We start from the raw sequence: 22,500 nt of genomic DNA, 5'->3' as shown, positions 1-22,500 counted from the left end.
GGACATCCACAACACTGGGCAATGCAGAAGTATCAAACGCCTGTCATACAGCATGAAAGTTTTGGAGAGGATGATTGATAAATGAATATTCAAAATATTAAAACATAAGATCTGAGATGAGCAGTTTGGACGTAGATGCAGCATAAATGACCCAGTGTTTGCAGTGAAACAGATAGATCTAAAGAAGCTAGAGATGAGGAAAGCATCCAAATGTGGTTTCTTAAAAATGCATATGACAAGGTCTCAAGAAAAAGGATTTGGGCAGTCCTGCTGTGGTTCTAAGTCCTAGAAACACTGGTATAATTAGTCCAGGCTATGTACAAGGACTAAATGACTCAAGTATGAACAGTGTTCATTCTCACAAGGGGTTCCATTGGGAGTGGGTGTACATCAGGGTTCAGTTCTGAACAGATCAATGCAGCTGCTGTATGCAGACAATGTGGCATTCAGAGGCAGACTCTGAACAAGCATTTCAGCAAAGGAGAAGGGAGTGGAATCCAAAACTGAAGGCACATGGTATCAATCTGAGTACAGGCAAGACAACTGTAATGGCAACAAATAGGGGAAGTCAGAAGATGAGGATTGAAATAGAACAGAAAATAGTGAAATGGGTTACCAGCTTCATGTATCTTTGTGGGGTGGTTGAGGAGAAGGGATTCTGAATGAAGAGGTCAAAACTAGAATCAAAAGGGATGCAGACAACTGGCACATAGCGTCAGGGGTACTTTATAACAGAAGAATGCTAAAGATGCTGAAAAGTAAAGTATAGAAAAGAGTGGGGTAAACAGTACTACTGTATGGTACAAAAACTTGAGCAGTAGAGGCAGAGCAGATGAGGAAGCTAGAGGTGAAGTGCCTGAGGCAGGTGATAGGGTGCACACTGTGGAACAGAAGAAGAAATTGCAGAGAAGGTCAAAGAGAACAGATTACAGTAGTTTGGGCATGTGTGCAGAAAAGCAGAAGACAGTCTGGTGAGGAAGAAGGCAAAAGGAAGTGAGAGCATCCATTAAAGACATGGCTGGATTAATTGAGAGAAGCTCTCTGACAGTCAGGCATGACTGTCAAAGAAGGTAGTAGAGTGGCATTCAATTGAGTAGATAGCGACACTTGACATGACACCCCGACCCCATGTAGAAAAAAATGGGATAAGGGTGTTGATAATGAAATAGTACAGATATGGGCTGCATACTGTTCATGAATCCTGCCAGAACAAGGGAGCATATCAGCTGATGTAGATATATTTTGGAACAGGTAGTCTCCAAAGTGCACTGCTGTGTACTGTGTGTACATGCAATCATGTACTAGGCTTCATGTCATTTCAATATCTGACATCATGAGTGCACAGAGCTGTATAAAAGGAAGATTTTTTTAACATTTTTGTTTACATGAGGGGGCATCCTCTACACCTCTCCATATGGAAGCACCTACGTCTAAGTCTGCCACCTCTGAGGTGAAGCCAAATTGGAAACCACTTGCCACAATTTCAGTTTTTGAAATTATGATTGCTAACCATGTATGTGTGTGAATCTATATATATATATATATATATATATATATAGTTATATAAATCACATGCACATGTATACTGCAGCATTGTAGTGTAGGTTGAGCAAATTTGCAGCAGCCCTGGGTGCATAGTGTTAGGGGGTGTGAACGGTAGATGTTGATCATTCTTCAGTGCAGTGCATTACTGGCATTCAAAAATAAACACATATGTGTTCATATATACACACATTTATATACATTGATAATATATAAAAAAACATGTTTGTTAAAAACATGTTCTTGATCTTTATATAAATAGATAAAAAGTGAAATGTAGACATTTATATAACCTAGAACATTGTTAGAATAGCAGTTTTTGCATTAACATGGATTTTCTGAAAGATATAAAGTCTGAAGCTCAAAGGTCCATGATTATCTAGTGACTTTAGTCCTCAGTGGTTTGCTAGAAAACCACAAATTTAATGAGGAACAGACCAAAAATGTGAGACAAAAACTAGGACAGGTTAAATTTGTCACTTTAACCCATTATGTTTGTTGTTCTCACTTTACTGAAGTATAACTTGTCAGATTGTGTACTTTGTCAATGATGATACTAACTGACGGAATGGGGATCTGATGTTCTTCAGTATAATGTGTATGCCACTAAATCAAAAGCAGTATCAAAAAAGTAATCATTTGAAATACTTACTCCTTCTGACTTTTTGTCAGGATGAATACAAGTCTCGCCTCCTACTGTAAGATTGCAGTAAACTTTGAAGGAATCTCTAGAACAGCCTTGGTTGGGGTCAATCCAGTATTCCCCTGAGACAGCAGAGAAAAAATAATCTGTAACATCACTTATATTCAAACTGATGTCCAGAGCATTCACTGCATTTTGTAAAATCAGGCACATTTCTTCAAACTCCAAGTAAAAATAAAAATAAAGCCAACGCCAAGCTCATCACAGAAGGAGTAACGTGATGATTGCAATGTGAACGCTGTTTAAATCATGCAGTAGCTGTGAACACTATAGGATTTACTGCTTGTCAGAATAACACACACACCCACTTAGAGAAAGTATGGCAATCTGAAGTAAACACACACTTTTTTCAAAACAGTAAGACAAAGGTCAGCATTTAGCAACCCCTGAGAAAAAGCACAAGCAAGCCTGTACATATAAGAGGTAAAAAAAGCTATCTATAATTATGATTCGCATTCCTTCTGTTTACCATATACAGCATTAACCGCTGATAGTGTCCATAACAACAGCGCTAATTAAACACAGCATTTAGTATTCCAAGAGGTAGTACAGCACATAAGCAAAATATAAACCAAAAGAAAGAAAGAAAGACAAGAAACTTTATGTACGAGAGGTACAGCTTACCCTTGCTTTGAAGACAAGAGAAAAAATGGTCTGAGAGGTCTCTATATCTAGCACTGTGCCGTGATCGCTTTCACTTAACCCTGTCATATGTTAAACAAGACAGCAGTGGTATTGTCATGGTAGCACAGGCTTACATATTATTTTAGCAGCAGAGGGCTCTCATGTTACTTGAGCAATTTTATAATGATCTGCATTATTGTGTATTGTCTATCATCAACATAGGTGGTAAGTTTATTTATTTATTTTTTATTTGGAATAGTCTTTTTTTTAAATATATGATCTTAAAAATATCAATAGAAAATTAAAATTATTTGGGCATATAAATTGTATTTAACATTTTTATTCATTCTCCTATTGAAATTCATTGTTGTTTAGTTAAACCTACATAAGGTAGTCTGTAATGTTTGGCTATCCAACTCTTTAAAATGTGCATTATTGTAGTTTTAGCCATGACCTGATTCTTTTACAGGTTCACAGGTAAGTACTATGCTAGCTGCCCCTGTGGGCCATATTAAGCCTAGCCAACTTGCCTTTTTCTTTATGAAATAACATGTCCCATTTGGTTATAGAGTGGCTTTGCCCATCCCATGGTCGATAATTATATATTACCCCTAATAGGTTCATAGGTTCGTACTAGGCTATCTGCCCTGGGGCAATTATAAGCCTAGCCCGATTCTGTATGGCTTACACCACCCCTTGATTTGAGCATACTGTGCCCTTTTTAAGGTTTAGTTTACTGTGCCTCTGTCTAATGGTGACACAGGAGTTATCCCTGGGACAAACCTACGATCCCCCATCCACTTATCGAGATTCTTCTTGAAGAGATTCAGTGAGGTGCTCTGCCTCACATGAACTGGAATTCTATTCCAGAGCGAAGGGAGCCTCTGAGTTATGAACCTGTCCCTCCAGTAAGTTCTATTTATTTCTGTGCTGAGGTTCAAGTCCCTCGAGCGTGTGGCTCTAAGGGATTTAGATTTGCTGAGGTGGAGCATGCCCATTAATTCTGGATTTGACATAGCTTTGCATGTCGGGCATAGATTGCCTCGAAGTAGGCGGTATACAACTGAGTAGAGCTGGAGTTTTTTTTAACCAAGCAGCATATGGCATCTGTTTGAGACCCTTGATCCTCTTGGTGAGATACTTTTGGGGTCTTTCTAATTGTTTTGGGGTCTTTCTAATTGCTGCAGGTGTCGGGTAAGGTACATCCCAAAAGGGGCATTGTATTCTATGATGGGCCTGATGAGGGATGAATAAAGGGGCACGATTACCTCTCTTGATCTAGATGTGAAACCCTTTGTGATGAGGTGGGCTATGTAGAAGGTCTTTCTAACCACTTTGGCAATGTGGTTTTCAAAGGAGAGATTGCTATCAACTTGGGTCCCAGGTCCCTAATAACTTTCTCTGTACTTAATGGTTTTCCGCCTATTTGGTAATTTATGGGCACATTGTTTTTGCCAAAGGGTATGACTATACATTTTTTGGCATTTAGCTTTAAACCATAGCGCTGGCACCAGTTATCTGTCTCTGTGAGACCTTTTTGAAGGATGTTTGTGTCAGCTGGAGAGTTGATTATGGCGCCCAGTTTGCAGTCGTTTACAAACTTGGTGAGCCATAGTCCTCCCACGTTTGCCTGTACCTCGGAAAAGTATATACCGAACAAGAGTGGTCCCAGGACAGAACCCTGTGGGACACCACTTGTGACCGGTTTCGAGTCTGACATGGCTCCAGCAACTCTCACTCTGTGGGTTCTGTCTTTGAGCCAGTTTGCGACCCATCTTGTGACATAGGGGTTTATATTTAAGCTGGATAGCTTATCTATGATGCCCGAGTGGGGTATTGTGTCAAATGCCTTTGCAAGGTCCAGATAGGCTGTGTGGACTACCTTCCCTTCATCTATGGCTTTGGTGACTGTTTCAAAGAAGTCAACCAGGTTCAAAAGGCAGGATCTGCCCTTGACAAAGCCGAACTGGGTAGGATCTAGTGTCTGTAGGTCCCCAATGTCTTTGTTTATGAGCTCCATGATGATCCTCTCCATAGCCTTGCAGACTAAGCTAGTCAGGCTTATGGGGCGATAGTTTCCAGGGTCCGTAGAGGCTCCACCTTTGTGGAGTGGGACCACTGTTGCTGTACGCCATTCTGTGGGCACATATCCTGTAGTGAGGCTGAGATTGTATAGCTGTTTTATTTGAGGGATTAGTTCCTCTTGGAGTTCATGTAGGACGCAACCTGGGACGCCACCTGGTCCCATGGAAGCAGTGTTTTTTGCTTTGGAGAGGGCAGCCTTCACCTGAGCATCTGAGATGTTTGGGATGCAGCCCTCTGCCGGGATAGATACTTGCTCTTTTGGGGGGGAGGGGGGTGGAGAAGTTTGCACTGAACCTGTCTGCCAGGATATTGGCGATGTCTGTGGGTTCAGTGTATTTTTTGTCATTTAGAATCAACTCAGAACAAGTCTGGGAGTTGCATCCCAGATTTCTAACATAACTGAAAAAAGCCTTATGATTGACTTTGATGTCCTGTGCAATTTTTCTCTCGAAGCTGGCCTTGGAGGATTTTATGAGGGATCGTAATTTTTTGCTAGTACTGATCAGAGATGCCTTCCCTATTAGGGATTTTGCTCTATCATGTAGTAGCTTCCTCCTTCTGTTGTACAGTTTATTTATGGCAGGGGTCCACCAGACTGGACGCCTGCCTTTGGATGATTGGGTCTTGGTTTTGTTTGGGATAGCATGATCCATGCATTTCTGGAGATGTCCGTAGAATGCATTTATATAAGATTCTGCAGTTTGGGCCGTAGTTTCCCCTGGCCCTGGGGCCTTGAAGGATTCCACTTCGGTTTTGAGAAGTGAGAAGTTCGCTTTTGAGAAGTTTTTCACTGTGGTTTTCTGGGCTGGGGGTGGGGTCGGGATGTGGACATCCAGTGAAATTAATTTATGGTCTGATCTTACCAATGAGGGATATACTTCTGGTGTGGAGCATAGAGAAAATAACTGAGATCATACCATAGATAATTTGATGGGAACCACACATTGGATAAAGCATTTACGAGCTGCCACTGTCTATTACTAGTACAAGGGGCAGTCCTGGGGTAAATATTCTGTTTCCCATCCGCATTGCACTTGAAAGTGGACATGGATGAACTTTGCTTTATGTGGATGGTAAGTCTGTTCCACAACAGCAGTATCCTTTGTGAACTATGCTTGTCTCTCCAAATTGTTCTGTTGATGTTGCATAAGAGGTTTAGATCCCTAGACCAAGCATTCCTGATGCAACTTGACTTGCTGATGTGCAGCAAATCCATCAGTAATGGGTCAGAGGGTGCCCTGCATGCCAGACATAGGTCAACTCTTAGCATTCTGTAGCATACCAACTCTAATGACAGAGTTATGAGTCCACCCATGTAGGACATGTAGGCCTTGCATTCTTTTAGTAAAGTAGGTGTTTCAGTTGTTGCATGTATCAGGACAGAAACACGACAAAGGGGGCATTATAACCATTGACTGGCCTAATGAGGCTGAGTAAAGGGTTTTTTTTTTTTTGGTAAATATTTAATGTTGTTTTATGAACTAAGACAGAGTAGCCAATGTTTATTTAAATCATACAATTTTTAAAAATGCAGCTTATCATGTGAAAATTCAAACTGTGGCAGTTAATCTACCAATGCTAATTTAAAACATAGTATATAAACTTTTAGACGCAATAAACACTGATAGTGCCTATAAACTTTTAAAATGATTAAAAATATATTACATATTGCATATTTTTATTTTGTTATAGAATACTTCCAAAGTTGACATGATATAGGGAAAAGCCTAAAAAATTATAATTCGTTAAGTGCATTTATTTTTTAAAAACACTGACCTATTTGCTGTATAGCTGCTATGATTTTAGTCTGAATGATGATTATTTAAGACACAACAAGAACTATATGCATAGTACTACAAGATGAGCTCTTGCAGAGCAACTGTAGACTGAGTTAGTTAATTAATCGGCACTACTAACTGATCCTTTTACCTTCACTCTTGCTTCTAGGAATATAATTTATGGCACTGACAAATGATTGTTCCTGTCACTTATTTCCACAGCTGTTTCACTTACCATCAGGAAATTCTGGATGGCAGAGATGCAGATCTTTACACGTGCGAGCTGGGTTGTTTGCTGTGCCCAAGGGATGTTTCATCTGTTCAATTTCAAGTTTTAATGAGTTGAGAGATCCAAATATTTCCTCCATGCCATCTGCATAATCCATATAGTTATCTGTATTGGCATCATCCATGAACTGGCTGGCATCAATACTACGCTTTTTCTTTGGAGATGTGAGTGGCAGTGACTGGATAACTTCCCCAGGTGGACCCTTTAAAGAAAATATGCATCATGAGGTAAGGTGACAAATGTACTTTGACTCTGTGTTAAGAGAAACACTGTATATATTATTACTTTTGGTGTGTATAGAGGCCTTTTTTATATGAGCCATGGCCACTTTCCATTAACCTTCCAGTATATAACCACAGTCACTGTCTGTTAACCTTCAAGTACATAACCATAGCCACTATCTGTTAACCTTCCAGTACATAACCACAGTCACTGTCTGTTAACCTTCAAGTACATAACCATAGCCACTATCTGTTAACCTTCCAGTACATAGCACAGCAACTATCTGTTAACATTCCAATATATATCCACAGCCACTATCTGTTAACCTTCCTACTGATTGTAACAAAGGCAATACATAAGCAAGAAAAGGTCACACAGATAATTTAAGTCATTTGCACTCTCACTATGTTTGATATCTTCCAACCTACGTACACATGCAGTATAACTCTGTAGTGGAGTAGCTCTCTTCTGTTAATTTATTTATGCCTTGGTTTAGCTCTGTCAGTTATAAAAACAGAGAAGGCCTATACCTGGCTGTCTCTAACATGAAAGTGAATGAAGACAACCACAAAATGGGTATGAAAGTGGAACTTTTCAAATGAAGTAGCCCCTTTCTATCAATTAAACATCATCTCTCAAGCCTACTTTGGAGACTTAGTATCATGGGAAGTATTGTTTTATAATCAGTTCAACAGTTCACTAGAAAACTAACATTTGGATTTAGAAATTCCTCTCAGAGCTAACACTAGACTTGGATGTTTTTCTTCACTGGCATTTAATTTGTAATCAGTGTGTATTGTGTAAGAGTTTGTAGTACAATAAAGTGAGGTATACGGTAGTTTATTTTCTCTAAGCTTGCACAATATCCTTTCAGCTTTTAGTTGTGGCTGAATCCCATGTTAATAATATCCATGTAGTAGAACAGTGCCAACCTGAATTTACAGTTGAAAGACCTGTGCTACGAAGGTAACATTATTATTACTTGGTGCATTACAGAGATAGAAGTAAATGTCATGAAAAAGAACATATTTAACCTCTACCTCCAAGGTTGCACCATGTAGAATAAAAGGAAACGTAAGTAAGTATTTCCTTTTTTTCCAAAATGGTGCCACCTTGGAGGCAGTGTATTTAGAGATGTGGATATGGGAGATAACCTCCCCATATTGCAGCAGTGCAGGAGGGCATAGCTTCATTGTAAAACAGCCTCATGTTTTTAATTAAATGAAACAGTTTGATGCAGCAACAGGCACCTGTGGTTGTAAAGTCTGGTATCAGAAAACAGTGCATCACTATAACAAAATAATCATCTCAGTAGGCTGTGCAGAACATAAAACATTATCTATGTGACTACTAGCTTTTGCTAGACAGTATAATTCATGAATCTCTCTTGAAAATATTTTGCATGATATTAAACTTATTACACATACTCACCAGTGAAAGCAGAGAAGTAAATGTAAATTGCATCCTTTCCAAAAAAAGCACAGATCTTTAGCAAGATCTAAAACTCTTTGGAGGCAATAAACATAGTTATGTGATATCTGCACTCTGTTGCTCTAACATTTTAAAAGTAGTGTAATCTGTGAATTTGAGATATGGTATTAATCTAGTTGGTTGAGACATACTGTTGACAACAGCAAGATATATGGAACTACATTTGTCAGTGAGGGAAGTAGTTAGTCACAGGCAAGCAGCTTTGGATTAGGATATCTTTATTACTTCCACATTAAAAGACAATATGAGACTCTTGTGATAAATACTTGATACTGAAGACTCAGTTTTTTGTTAATTAGTCAAATATGATTGTTTTTAATAATACAGAATGTCTAGTCAGATTAACTCCATTATCCTCCTAAATGCATTCCAGTACTGTTACCTGTTATTTTTTGTGGTTTCTGCTATTACAAAGTACATTAATTGCAGCACGTTGGAAAATAATATAACATGCAGAGGTGATGAGAAATGTCATACTCAGTTATAAAGCTGACCTGTCTTTTAACATCTTGCCATGTGAAAACTTTATATAGATGATGCATTTGTTGACTAGAAAACAGAAGAGTTGCATCCTGAGCGATAGGTATCCACAGTGCCCTTCATCCCATGATCATAACAGGCTGTACAACTTATGTATAAATGTTACATCTGGAGAGAGCAATTATGTCACTTTATAACACTGTTTATTTACTTCATTGCCTATTCTTCAAAGGACATATTACTGCATGCCTCTACATAAAATGAACCGACTAACTCAACAAAATAATTTAACTTTCACCCAGCTCAAGATTATTCCAGTATAGTCCATTAAGCAAGCAAATACCCTTTTATGCAGAGACTTGTCCAAACTTGTAATCTACCTAGACCACTAGGATCACAAAACAACATGTGCTGACCTTAATCAAATTAAGAAACACTCTGTCAATAGAAATCAAAACTGAGGCCAGTACTAAAGCATTTATGCAGAAAACTGAGGGCCTACTTAAACAACAACCATGCATGTCTACAGAGATAATCTATAATACAAGAATCAACAAAAATATCAAACTGCAATCTACTATATTATACAATACACATACAAGTGTCAATCATATTGCTGTTCTGTACTGTATTTGCCTCATCTAACTATCTTATTCTTCTCCTAACTAACCTTTAAACAGCTTTTTCAAACCACCCAACAATACAAACCATCAGTTAACTCCCTTACATTCTCTGTACTCTATTTTCATGCTTTTACTAATGCCATACATTTAGCTTCCTTTCCATGTTTTTCTGTTCTCCTGCCACCACTTAATTTCTTTACTCAACTTAAACAAACATAGAAGTACTGAAAAGAGAGAAAGGAGAGCTATACAAATATATGTAGATAATGACTAAGCAAACCTTACTCGAGGCCCACTGCATGCAATATTCTAATTATGTTATGATGACTGATTAATGTGGTTTTAAACTGCACACCTTCTAAGGAATTATATATGCCTTTCCTTTAAATTTATGTAGAAACAATACATTTGTTTTTATTTCTTGTAGTTTTTTTCTTCTCAGGTTTCCATTAAAAAGAAACCTGTGATTAGGGTGAGCCGGCCTATTGCAGCTGGCAAGAATAACTAACTAACTAAATAACTCCTAAGCCTGCTCTGTTTTGTGAAATATGTTTTTATATAGGCCTTGGGAAACCATTTGATTTTTGCATTTAAAATGGGACAGAAAACTGCTGGTTCTGTTACTCCTCTGCAGCTCAGAATAAGGCCTTAAGATTTATTTTGATTCGTATGTTCTGAAATAAAATTGATGTAAGTTGAAATTATCAAGTTCTGCAGTAATGTATTAGCTGAGACAGGGATACTGAAGACTGTCTGTTAAACAGCTATACTTTTTATAGCCTTTCCACCAGACTAGGACTATAAAAAAACCCACTAAACATGTTTGCAAAATTTTGAGAGCTGTTGGGTTGACACTGAAGGGAAAGCTATGTATGGTTCTATTTCCAACAGATTTGTTGATAAAAAATTGAATTACCTACCGGTGGACCAGGTGGACCAGGGAAGCCTTGTTCTCCCTTTGGACCAGATGGACCCTGAAAAAGAACAGATATTTAAGAAATTATTTACTGAGTTATTTTCTTTTTATAGTAGTCTTTCATCCAAATATCTTATAATTTGGTCTCATTCATGCAAAGTTTTTTATTAATTCCTCATACTTACCATCACTGCAGGCACACACATGTACACACACACACACACACACACACACACACACACACACACACACACACACACACACACACACACACACACACACACACACATATATACGTATAGTGCTCTGCTTTGTTAAACAGAATACAGTCCTATCATAAGCTGACCAGCAACCGAATATAGAAAACAACTGTACATCTAGGCTAGTAATGCCATACCTACAGTGCAGCAGGGCACAGTATCATAAGAAGTCTGACATTTTACCACTGTTCTTGTAACTTCTTCAGCTGCTCCTGCTATGTGCAGGCTTTGATATGATTTCCTCTGCACACAACATTCCAGGTTTACAACATTTTACCTACTGTGCAACAGATAACTGCAGTTCTACTGGAACCCAGTCCCATGTGTTGCTCAGTCACTTAAGAATTGTGGTGTTCTACAATTCAAGAGGTGGTGCTCATACTGAAATCAGGTGCTGTAACTGTAGTCTAAACTAGAACAGTATTGTTCATTCTAAGAATGCTCAGGGTCAAGAACTGCATGCTACCTTGTAGATATACTGCAGACAGCAAGGTTATACACGGCTATATAGCGTTAAGTGTAATGAGTTAGTTACAGTGACTTGCGTGTCATTTGGTACATTAACGTTTAAGTGAAATCAGTTGTGTACAGATCTCATGAAGGTTAAGCTACTGTGTCTGTGTTATTCATTAGGCCTTCCTGTATGACTAAATCAAGATATGTATTTCATTTGTGTTACAGCAGACAAAATGCACCAGTCAGGGCATATATTCATATATGTCACAAGTGCCAGAATGCATATCAATGTTTGTTACAATTATGATATATTACTTGGGGTAGAACTGTCAGAATAAAACAGAAAGTTTCACTATACCTGAATATGTACCCAGTCAGGGTAAACTATTCAGGGTACATATTCTTGTATGTCTTAACTCTTAGGGTATGTGCTGATGCAAGCCACTGCTGTGTACGTTAGATAGACTGTATTTTCATGTATGTCACAACTATAAACAGGAATGTAAGATGGCACTCTACATAGATGTCACTAATGCAGCCTTTAATGGTATCAAAGTATTATAACTGACTATAGGATGCCCTTTTATCTCTAATGAGTATAACAAAATTTCTCTGCAGCCATACTTTAATAAACATTTTATAATCTTACATTGTTAATGTCTTAACAGACAAGAAAACAAAAAATGGAAAACTGCAAAAGAATGAATTGTTTCACAGAGGGTAGAATGTAAATTTATTTTGTCAGTATAATTTAACTTTATTCAATATTTTCACTGCACATACTTTTATTAAAAGGGTAACTACAAATCTTTTCTTCACATCATGGTATAACATTTTCTCCCTACAATTATTTATACTTTAGCACATATAAATACAGCCTATCATTTATTCTTTACTGTTGCATCTCTATGCCACTCAACCTTCCTGACTACACACGTTACGATTCCTTACAACCCTGCATTACTTTAATTATGAATTTGTCTCAGGAATTAACATCGTTGTCTATTGCACAGTACAATTATGATATTCATAACTTTCAGAACGCGCAATGATAGCAGCTCCACCTTCCTTCCTTCCCAGCTGTATCAAGAAAAAAAAAAAAACAGTAGACTGTTTAAGATGTAGACTAACTCAGATCTGTGGATCAAACAGTTTAGAATCTATTGCTGCTGTATTCAGGCAGGCTGGTAATCTTAAAAAAAAAAAAAGGGTGCCATTGGCAGGTGAGTGGACCTTAATTATTAATGAGGTGAAATTTGAAACCCTAGATGAAAGTGAGAGAATGAATGAGTATGAACTCCTGCAGCTAAAAAGTTCTTACTCTTTACAAAAGTAACTAATCTGGTCACAGTTTATAGGTGACAATCCATGACTCTAATGGTCATTTCAGGAAATGGAAAAGAGTAGATTACACTAAAAAATAATTTAATGGTTTTTGAAATGTTTCAAAATGGATAGTATTTAGAATGTTCCCATTTAAACTAAATGTAAAGAACAACCTACAAGAAATGAAAATGCATTTAGATATAATGTTGCGATGACATAGAGTGTTTTGTGGGATTACGAAGTTTGGATGAAATATAAAATAATGTCAGTAAAACAGAATCCAGTAAAGCATTTTGGAGCAGAGCAAACTGAAAAAATTGCTAACCATTTACAGTAATGCATGTCATTCCTTGAAGGCACTAGTCAGTTTGATGTGTCATTGCATTTGTTTTTCTCAAGCATGATCTACAGGCAGCGTGAACTAATTTAGTAACATCTAACACTCACTTCCTGCATCACATAATAAACTAGTATTATTCAGAATTCATATTTGCATTAGTTGGCGAACATGGAATTAGTCCATATAAGAAATATACCCCCAAAAATTCAGTTTCCAGCAATGGAGCAGAAAAGCACACACAATATTTTCTACTTGCTCTCTCTCGGATTATGATTACTGCAGTACAAAAATCACAGCAATGCTCATATGGGAAAATAAGCACTTTTGACTATGTTCCTGTGACAACCACAGATTATCCAGAACATACTTTAATTACACTGACTGATGGCTATTAACATGCATTAAAGTAGAGCCTATAATGGCAAGTCAGGCATCCTTCTCCAAATAAGAACTGCAATTCTCATCCACATATAGAAAGGAGACACTTGCAGAATAAGAATTAATTTACAAGGGGAACCAAGCAGTGATTTAAACTCTACTTCAAAAATTATGGAAGAAGCTCTTTTAGAAACAAGTCTTTAGTAATCTGAAATGGAGTGAATTCCAATATAGGGTTCATAGGTTCATAGGTGTGCACCAGGCTAATGGCCCTGGAGACTTTACAAGCCTAGCCCATAGGATTACCCTGGCATCATGCCACCCGACCTTAGTTTCCAGAGCCTCTGTCGAGTAGAGCCACTGAAGTGATCCCCGGGGTGAATTTTCTATTTCCCATCCACTCATCAAGATTTCTCTGGAAGAAGGCCAGTGAGGTACTCTGTTTGACATGTATGGGAAGTCTATTCCATAGCATGGGCAGTCTCTGGGTTATGAACCTGTCCCCCAGCATGTTTTGTTGATTGTGGTAATGAGGTTGAGGTCTCTGGAGCGTGTAGTGCGGAGGGATTGGGATTTCTTTAGATGTAGCATTTCTAACAGAGCTGGGTCAGACATGGCTTTATAAGTCAAGCAGAGATCGCCTCTAAGTAGGCAATATGAGACAGAGAATAGTTGGACTTTTTCTGTCCGTTCAGGACAAGTATTTAAGGCCTTGGATCCTCTTTGTGAGGTACTTTTGCGGCCTCTCCAGTTGTTGCAGGTGTCTAGTGAGGTACATGCCAAATGAGGCATTGTACTCGATGATTGGCCTAATGAGGGAAGAGTAGAGGGAGACAATGACCTCTTTCTTCCTGGATGCAAAACCCTTAGTAATGAAATGTGCCACATAGAAGGACTTTCTGACCACAGTGGCAATGTGGTGATCAAAAGAGAGGTTGCTGTCAGCCTGTGTTACCGGATCTCTTATAACACCTTCTGTGTTCAGTGGACTACCATCGATGTGGTAGTTCATGGGAACTGGGTTTTTCCCAAAGGGGATGACGACACACTTTTTGACATTGAGCTTAAGGCCATGGTTCTGACACCAGTTGTTGGTCTCAGTGAAGCCTTTCTGTAGGATGTCAACATCAATTCAGGAGTTAATAATGACTCCTAACATGCAATTGTCTGCGAACGTTGTCAGCCAGAGTCCCTTTGTGTTGGCCTGGACTTCTGAGAAGTAGATACCAAACAGGAGAGGACCCAGGACCGATCCCTGTGGGACTCCACTCGTGACTGGTCGGTAGTCTGACTTGGAGTCAGCTACTTTCACACTGTGGGTTCTATCTGTGAGCCAGTTTGCAGCCCATCTAGTGATATAGGGGTTGATGCCTAGCTTAGTGAGTTTTTGTATGATTCCTGAGTGGGGAATGGCATCAAAGGCCTTGGCCAGATCAAGGTAGGCTGTATGAACCACCTTGCCTTCATCCACAGCTCTGGTGACTGACTCAAAGAAGTCGACCAAGTTGAGCAGGCATGATCTACCCTTCACATAACCAAACTGGGTGTAGCATACATACTTTTAGGATATCAACACTAACAAACAGCATGTGGAGGTTTCAAATACTGTCAATTGTTCTAAAACAGACACTATTTAAATGTGTAAGAAACTGAAAAATTTGGTGGAACATAACTTATAGAACCATTGGAAGAAGAGCAAGAAAGGGAGTTTACCAAAGATTCATTAGAATGTGTGACAGATACTGCACTCCAGCATTTGTATCTGTCACAGTGTTAAATATTTTTGTGTATATAAATATTAATTATGGGATAAGTAAAAAAAAATCCTTTTCTGATGAATAACAAGAACACCTTAGATGCTGTACCCACTCTCGATGGTATACAGTAAATCATAGGACCATAGGAGGTTAGAAGGCTATTGGCCCTGAGGCCCTTATAAGCCTAGCCAAGAGTTTAGCCCATGTTTAGACAAGTTATAACCCAAAGCCCCTGTCCAGCAGGGACACAGGTGGAATCCCAGGGGTATATTTTTTGTTTCCCATCCAGTTATCCAGGTTGCACTTAAAAAGGGATAATGAGATACTCTACTTGATGTGGAGAGGGAGTCTATTCCACAGGTGGGGGGGTCACTGGGACACAAATCTGTCCCGCCAACAAATCCTATTGATATCACAGACCAGGTTGAGGTCACGTGTATGGGTTACTTGAGTGGAGCTTGAATTGCAGATATGCTGCAGTCCCATCAAGGCTGGGTCAGAGATTGCTTTGAATGCCAGATAGAGGTCACCTCTGAGGAGTCTGTATGAAACTCAATTGAGGGACAGGGATTTTAACCTATCTGTGTAGGGTAGATGTTTGAGGCCCTGGATTCTTCTGGTGAGGAACCTCTGTGGTCTCTCCAGCTGCTGCATGTGCTTTGCAAGGTACATGCTGAAGGGGGACTGTACTCAATAATTGGCTTTATAAGGGAAGAATATAGGGATGTTATGACCTCTTTGTCCCTGGATGAGATACCCTTACTTATGAGGTGGGCCATGTAGAAAGCTTTTCATACAATGGAAGCAACATGGTTGGCAAAAGTCAGGTTACTATCAACCTGGGTGCCCAAATCCTTCCCTACTGATTGTGTCCTTAGGACGTTGTTATTAATATGATAATATGTGGGGACATCACTCTCCCCAAAGGGGATGATGATGTATTTTCTGGCACTCAGATTGAGGCCATGTTTCTGGCACCATTCATTTGTTTGAATGAGACCTTCTTGGAGGATGTCCACACCACTAGGGGAATTGATGACTGCTTGCAGTCATCTTGGTCATCCATAGCCCACTGGTTTTGACCCGTACCTCAGAGAAGTATATCTCAAATAACAGAGGCCCCAAGACTGATCCCTGGGTACACCGCTCGTTACGCGTCTAATGCTTAAGGTTGCTTCCCCTATTTGGATTGGGTGGGGCCTATCAGTGAGCCAGTTTGCTACCCATCGGGTAACGTATGGATTGATGCCTAGCTGAGAGAGTTTATCTGTTATGCCCAAGTGGGGAATAGTGTTGAAGGCTTTGACCAGGTCAAGGTAGGCATTATGCTCCATCTTCCTCTCATCCATTGCTTTGGTTACTGTCTCAAGCAAGTCAACCAGATTTAACACACAAAGCCAAACTGTGTGTGGTCAAGTGTTTGGAGGTTGCCAATGTCCCTGACAGGTCTATAATTTCCGGGATCAGTGGACGCTCCACCTGTGTGTAAAAGGATGACAGTGGCTGTCCTCCACCTGGCTGGGACAAAGTCGGTACTCAGGCATTGGTTGAATAGGGTGCCTAATGGTTGTGCAAGTTCATGCCTGAGTTCATGTAGGATGCAGTCTGGGATGTTATCGGGTCACATGGAGGCTGTAATTTTTGCATTTGAGAGGGCAGTGATGACCTGTTCCATAGAGATAAGGGGTGTGGGGCAGGTACTGGGAATGTCCTGATTTATTGATGGGGGGACAGAGGGGAGAATTTTCCACTGAATCTATCAGCCAGCAGATTGGCTATAGCTACAGCATTTGTGTATGTGGTGTCCTTGACTACCAGTTCTGAACAGATCAGTTTCAGCTAATTGGCCGTTCTGAATGCCCATGACTTGTTTCATTGTTTTAATGGACAATTTCAGGCCAATAAAGCCAAACCCCAGTAGCTGTGGATATGTATATTTCGGCCTTATGACCTCGTCAGCACAGCACAAGCAGAGTGTTTGACTAAGCATAAAAAACACAGGGCTGTTATACCCAGCTGATGTCCATTATCATTAGGGTCACTGCATGCATGATAATGGACATCAGTTGGGTATAACAGCACTGTGTTTCTTATGCTTAGTCAAACACTCTGATTGTGCTGTGCTGACGAGGTCATAACAAGGCCGAAATCTGCATATCCACAGCTAGTAGGGTTTGGCTTTATTGGCCTGAAGTTGTCCATTAAAACAACGAAACAAGTCATGAGCATTCAGAATCGCCAATTAGCTGAAACACCTGGTGTTCACAAGGGTCATTTGTATATATCTCATGTGCATCTGATACAAGAGGCTGGGAGGTCACTCAGTGGAAGTTCTAGCTTTGCTGGAGTTTCCATTTTGTTTTTACTGATTGGTTTTCATTGACAAAACTGAGGAATCTCTGGGCATTTGTGTTCTGACATGAGTAGTTTTTCCAGTCTATGGTTGGGTAATGAAAGTCACCCAGGGTCAGGGTAAGGGGTTGAATCTTGGTTGATTTGAAGAGGTCCAGATAGGTGGAATGGGCGTCTTGAATCAAATTTGGGGGCCTATAGCTAGCTATGATTTTGAATAGGGGTCTTGTCAAATGATTAACAGCACCTGGAGTGTCTCCTGTGCGTCATACTGTTTGACCAGCCTGGAGGTGTGTGTGTCTTTAATATATATTGAAATTCCACCTCCTTTGGCTTTGCTGCCCACAGTTTGGGAACTGAATGTATGCTAGGATGAGTAACCAGGTAGGGCTGGGGTGCTCTTCGCAGCTTTGAACCAGGCTTCTGTGACTGCACAAATGTAAGCTTCTTCCAGGGTTAAGAATGCTTCCAATGAGTACAGTTTCATGTTTAGACTCCTAGCAATGAGCAGCATGACCTTTAATTTGCTTTTTGTTGAAATTTTTATGTTGGTAGTATCAACCTCATAACTTTTCCTAAAAACGGCACTATGGGTGAGAAAAGGGCCTTTGCCAGAAGCCTGAAGCCCAAGTGAGACAGATGCAGGCCATTTGTAGCAAAGCATCGTGGTCTGTCGATCATATCTTACCAGGCTGTCAGGTACTGGATACCCCTGGAATGACACCAGAAACAAAGCCAATTGTTAAAGTCGATCATTTTCTGTTTGTATTGAGGTATCATTCTGGGTGACGGTAGAATGCTGTTTAAGGCTAGGGACATACCTGCCTGGGACACATATTCAGTGAGCTCAATCATGTCTCTCTTCATATACTCCAAGGAGGTACATCTCAAGTCATTCATGCCAACATGGAGTATGACAGAGTCATAACAGTACCTGTCGTTGTGAGACTTGAGTGCGTGTGTGATATGGCGGATTCTGGCACCTGACAATTAACCATATCCAGCCTGATGAGAGGCACATCTGTGTCTCTCACAATGCAGCCTCCTGTGACTAATATGTTAGGTTTATGTTTAGGCCTTAGTGGTTGCAAGACACTGGTGTGTGGACTATGCATGGTATGTGGTGTGGAGGGTTGTGGAGTTTGCATGTGTTTTTGCCTCTGAGGTCTCCTTTGTTTGGGTTTGTTTTTGTTGAGAATCTCTGCATGTGTGGGTGTGTGTTGTGTAGTTGGTGGTGGTGTGTGAGGAGTAGTGATTGTGTTAACCTTCTCAGTACCAGATATACTGGCTTGTGAGGGAGAGAGCATAAACTCTAGCTTCTTTATGTAATTGCATCTCCACAAATTGTGTTCCTAGGTTGTAATAGTACATGGTTGTCCATGTACATGAGGCAGTTGCTACAGTGTCTCAGGATGCCCAAGTCAACCAGGCTGGCAGGAGAAACCGTAGCAAGTTGTCCATCCATATTTGTCATAATCTGAGTGAGAGAGGCCAGGGAGAGCTAAGGGTAGGCCTAAAGCCCAAGTTCTTAAACCAAAACTAAGAGGCTTAGAATAACAGGCTAAAAACAAGCAGTAATAAATGCAGCAGAGAAGATGCAATTGAACCCTTTAGAGAACAAGTAGCAGAAAAAACAAGATGAAGTAATAGAGCAGGAGGGGGAAACAAATACTGTAGAAGCAGGTGAATAAAGTTTTTATTTTTTATTTTTTAGTAAAGTGGAAAGGGAGAAAGGAGAAGCAGAAGATAATTCAAGGTTATGAAACTAAGGGGTTTGGCCTTCCCAAATGTTCTCTCTGTATTAGGTAGAATGAGGGAATGACACTGGACAGGGAGGAGTGTCCCAGATCAAATTTACAGTAGGGGTGGGCAGCTGCAAAACCACCAAGTTTAAGAACAAGACAAAAATAGGGGGGGGGGGGTGCAGAAACTATGCTACAGCTACTAGCTACACTAGTTTAGACAGAAAACACTACAGAAATGTTTATTACAGCAGAAAAAACATCAGTGAGACACTAAATGAAAGGTTTAAACAGATAAAGGAGTAAGGTGACTAGAATACTTTTAACTGCAAATAAATCAGTTATATGATACACTCCTTGGCAGGAAATCAGAACAAACAAACAGATGCTTAACAAATGGATACAATGTCCAGTTACTACTTTTCACACAGTGAAACTAGCTAAAAAAGCTTTGCAAACAATGTGACAGTAACGGAAGTGATTTACAGGCCCTGTAAGGCAGATAGCTTCAGTACAACAGTGCAGATTAGTTTATATCAATGAAATACAGTAAAAAGTTGGCAGCAGGCAATAAAAAGTGCTATAACTGGTTAAAATAAGGAATAACTAGTAAAAATAAGCAAAAAAAAAAAAAAAAAAACAGGATACTTATTGTTATATATCACAGATCAGAGCTCTGGTCAGTGCCCCTTCTCCATTCAGCTCAGTATAAATGAATCAATTGACAGTATACAAAAGAAGACTCCCACTTTTTCAAACAATAACATATGGATGCAGGTTGGTATAAGCATACTTTTCTGGTATTCTTTCACGTGATGGTCAAATATAACCTTGTCTAGAGATAAAGGGTTAAAGCCCTATATACAACCCAAGTGAGTTGTGTTCAGTTACCAGCTTGGGCTTCTACTGAACTTGGTGTGGGGGTCATGGATGTGCCTGCAAAAAAGGTTCCCCTGCACGGAAGTGATTGCACAGCTCAATCCAACATAGTAAAACCAAAAACAAAAGCCAGCAACTGTGAGCTGTGTAAATAATTTAATGGAAAACAAGAAATAACAGACTGGTTTCGGCTATGAAATTAACATAGCCTTCATCAGTGTTGGTCATGGATGTGCCTATCTTGGGAGAGGGGTTCAGAGTGGGGCCATCCAGAGCCAAAGTTTCTCAAAGGAGAGGCAACAATCTAAGGGCATCTAGTGGTGGATGTTTGGCCAACAATAAGTGAATGTGCCTGTCGTCACTGCAAATGTACAGAAACACACATTTACATGTGGGAGGAGATGGTGGCTTCCTTAGTGACACAGATCGCTTGATATTTTGGCAGGTGAGGGGACACACTGGCCTATATGACATGCGCAAATACATGAGATGCCAGCTAGGGCACAAAGTAACCTCATGGCTACTTGAATGATGGCACTTTTGGACAGGCCATGTAAACCTACTGCCAGTACAAAGTACATGGAAAGGAATGGACAGTTAAACGACAGAAAGCATGAGAGCAAACAACACAATAAAAACTTGGCTAAATATTTTAGGTGAAAACAGTGATGCAGTCTTATAAAATAAAGTAACACATTATAGGCAGGTTGACTCTAACTCTGAAGAATGCTGTGTAACTACTGGATTTGGATGTAGTCATACTCATTTTTTTCTGTCCTTGAGAATCACAGCAAATTACTAAAGGTTAATTATATTCACAATCACCCTTACTAAAAGGATAAATATGGTCATTTAACTTCCTCATTACCAAAGTAAAATGAGGGCAACTTAATAAGCAATAACCCTAGTTTTCCTATCATGTTATTCTTGCAACAGATAAATGCATATCTGCATATAGGACTATATTTTCACATTAAAATAATGTCTTATGAATTAATCCTAAAACATTACTTACAGAAGATCCTTTAGCACCTTTGGGACCAGGTGGGCCCTGTAAGGGAAAACAGTGTCAGTTAATTAGTCTTTTTATACATAACAAAACAATTACAGACCAGGACTGTTTGAAGCAATACCTCATGAGCATTATTATTCTTGAGAAACAGTTTGCAATTATATGTAGTACTGTGAGATCTAGATCAACATCCAAGAAACGTTATGCAAAAAGGTAGAAATGTAAAGGAATTTCAAAATGTGTCATTCTAGAATTGTTGTCTTAAATAAGCTACATAAACAGAATGAATGTCATGACATAGGAAGAATAAGGAAAAATGGATGAGGCATCATATTGTGATATTTCAGAATTCACATCACACATTTTACCCAGCTCACTGACATATGGAAATGCTGTGGAGGAGAACAGGAATGACATGGTTTTGCCTGCTTGCCTCTTTTTTGGGTTGAGACGGGGTCTTATGCTAGTAGAAGGCTTAACATTCTCTGCAGACCCTGATGAAAACTGGAGTCAAGAATGGAATCTGTGCTAACTATTTTAACAGGACTGGGAGGTGCTGATGTCAATCGATGGGGCCAGTGTGGAATCTATCGACATCCTGAGGAGTGTAACTGGCCCCTACTGAAAGAGAAGGTATTTTTTTATTTGCTATGACCTACCCTCTTGTCTTTTCCCTGTACCCATCCTGGCATCATCTTGTGCCACTCTCCTCTAAATGGACCATGCATCCCCATAGAGAGTGCCAAGATAAACATCCCTTCCTCCTGCCAGTGCCTCAGACACCTATGCCACTGATTGAACCTGGCCATATTGAGGGCTTTATCCCCTCTACTCCACAGCATTGGCTAGTGGCATTGCTGCCTTTGGCAGAGATGCACCTAGTCAAAGCCTCTCTACATGCAGTGGTCTACAAAACGAATGCAAGCATGTAAGAGGATGGACTTCCATCAATTAAGTAATAAAATACCTTCTATGAGCAGGAATGAAGGCCCACTGACCCTTTCGCCTCCCACTGCTGTTGTCTCACCATTAAGCAGTAGAGATGATGATCCTCACTAGCAAGATTAATTTAACAACACAAAAGAACTACAAAGTTTGAGGATAAGTAAGGGTTTATGGGGTTAGTTGTCCTGCCACAGATCACACCTATTGCATTGCACCAAGAAAAAAAAGAGATTCTACACTTCTCTTCTTATTCTTGACTCATAATGATCTGCTAGTAATGATCTTTACATTGTTCAGGTT

General features: G+C 39.7%; 1 protein-coding gene across 2 annotated transcripts in view; it reads right to left on the bottom strand.

Moving 5' to 3' along the window:
- The window catches only part of COL5A1 (collagen type V alpha 1 chain), a 1,013,097-nt gene that overhangs the window by 43,877 nt on the left and 946,720 nt on the right, over positions 1-22,500 (bottom strand). For both annotated transcript variants that reach the window (XM_044058757.1, XM_044058756.1), the window contains exons 60-63: positions 21,259-21,294; positions 10,758-10,811; positions 6,968-7,223; positions 2,195-2,307 (exon numbers count right to left, since the gene is read on the bottom strand). In XM_044058757.1, coding sequence (XP_043914692.1) covers positions 2,195-2,307; positions 6,968-7,223; positions 10,758-10,811; positions 21,259-21,294 — 459 coding nt within the window. The remainder of the gene's footprint in view (positions 1-2,194; positions 2,308-6,967; positions 7,224-10,757; positions 10,812-21,258; positions 21,295-22,500) is intronic.

This window comes from Protopterus annectens, chromosome 16.part0 (assembly GCF_019279795.1).
Source record: "Protopterus annectens isolate FY-2018-M chromosome 16.part0, PAN1.0, whole genome shotgun sequence".
In the NCBI taxonomy this organism is placed as follows: domain Eukaryota; kingdom Metazoa; phylum Chordata; order Ceratodontiformes; family Protopteridae; genus Protopterus; species Protopterus annectens.
Note: the sequence above shows the minus strand (reverse complement) of the source record. Positions and strands in the feature narration are given on the sequence as shown.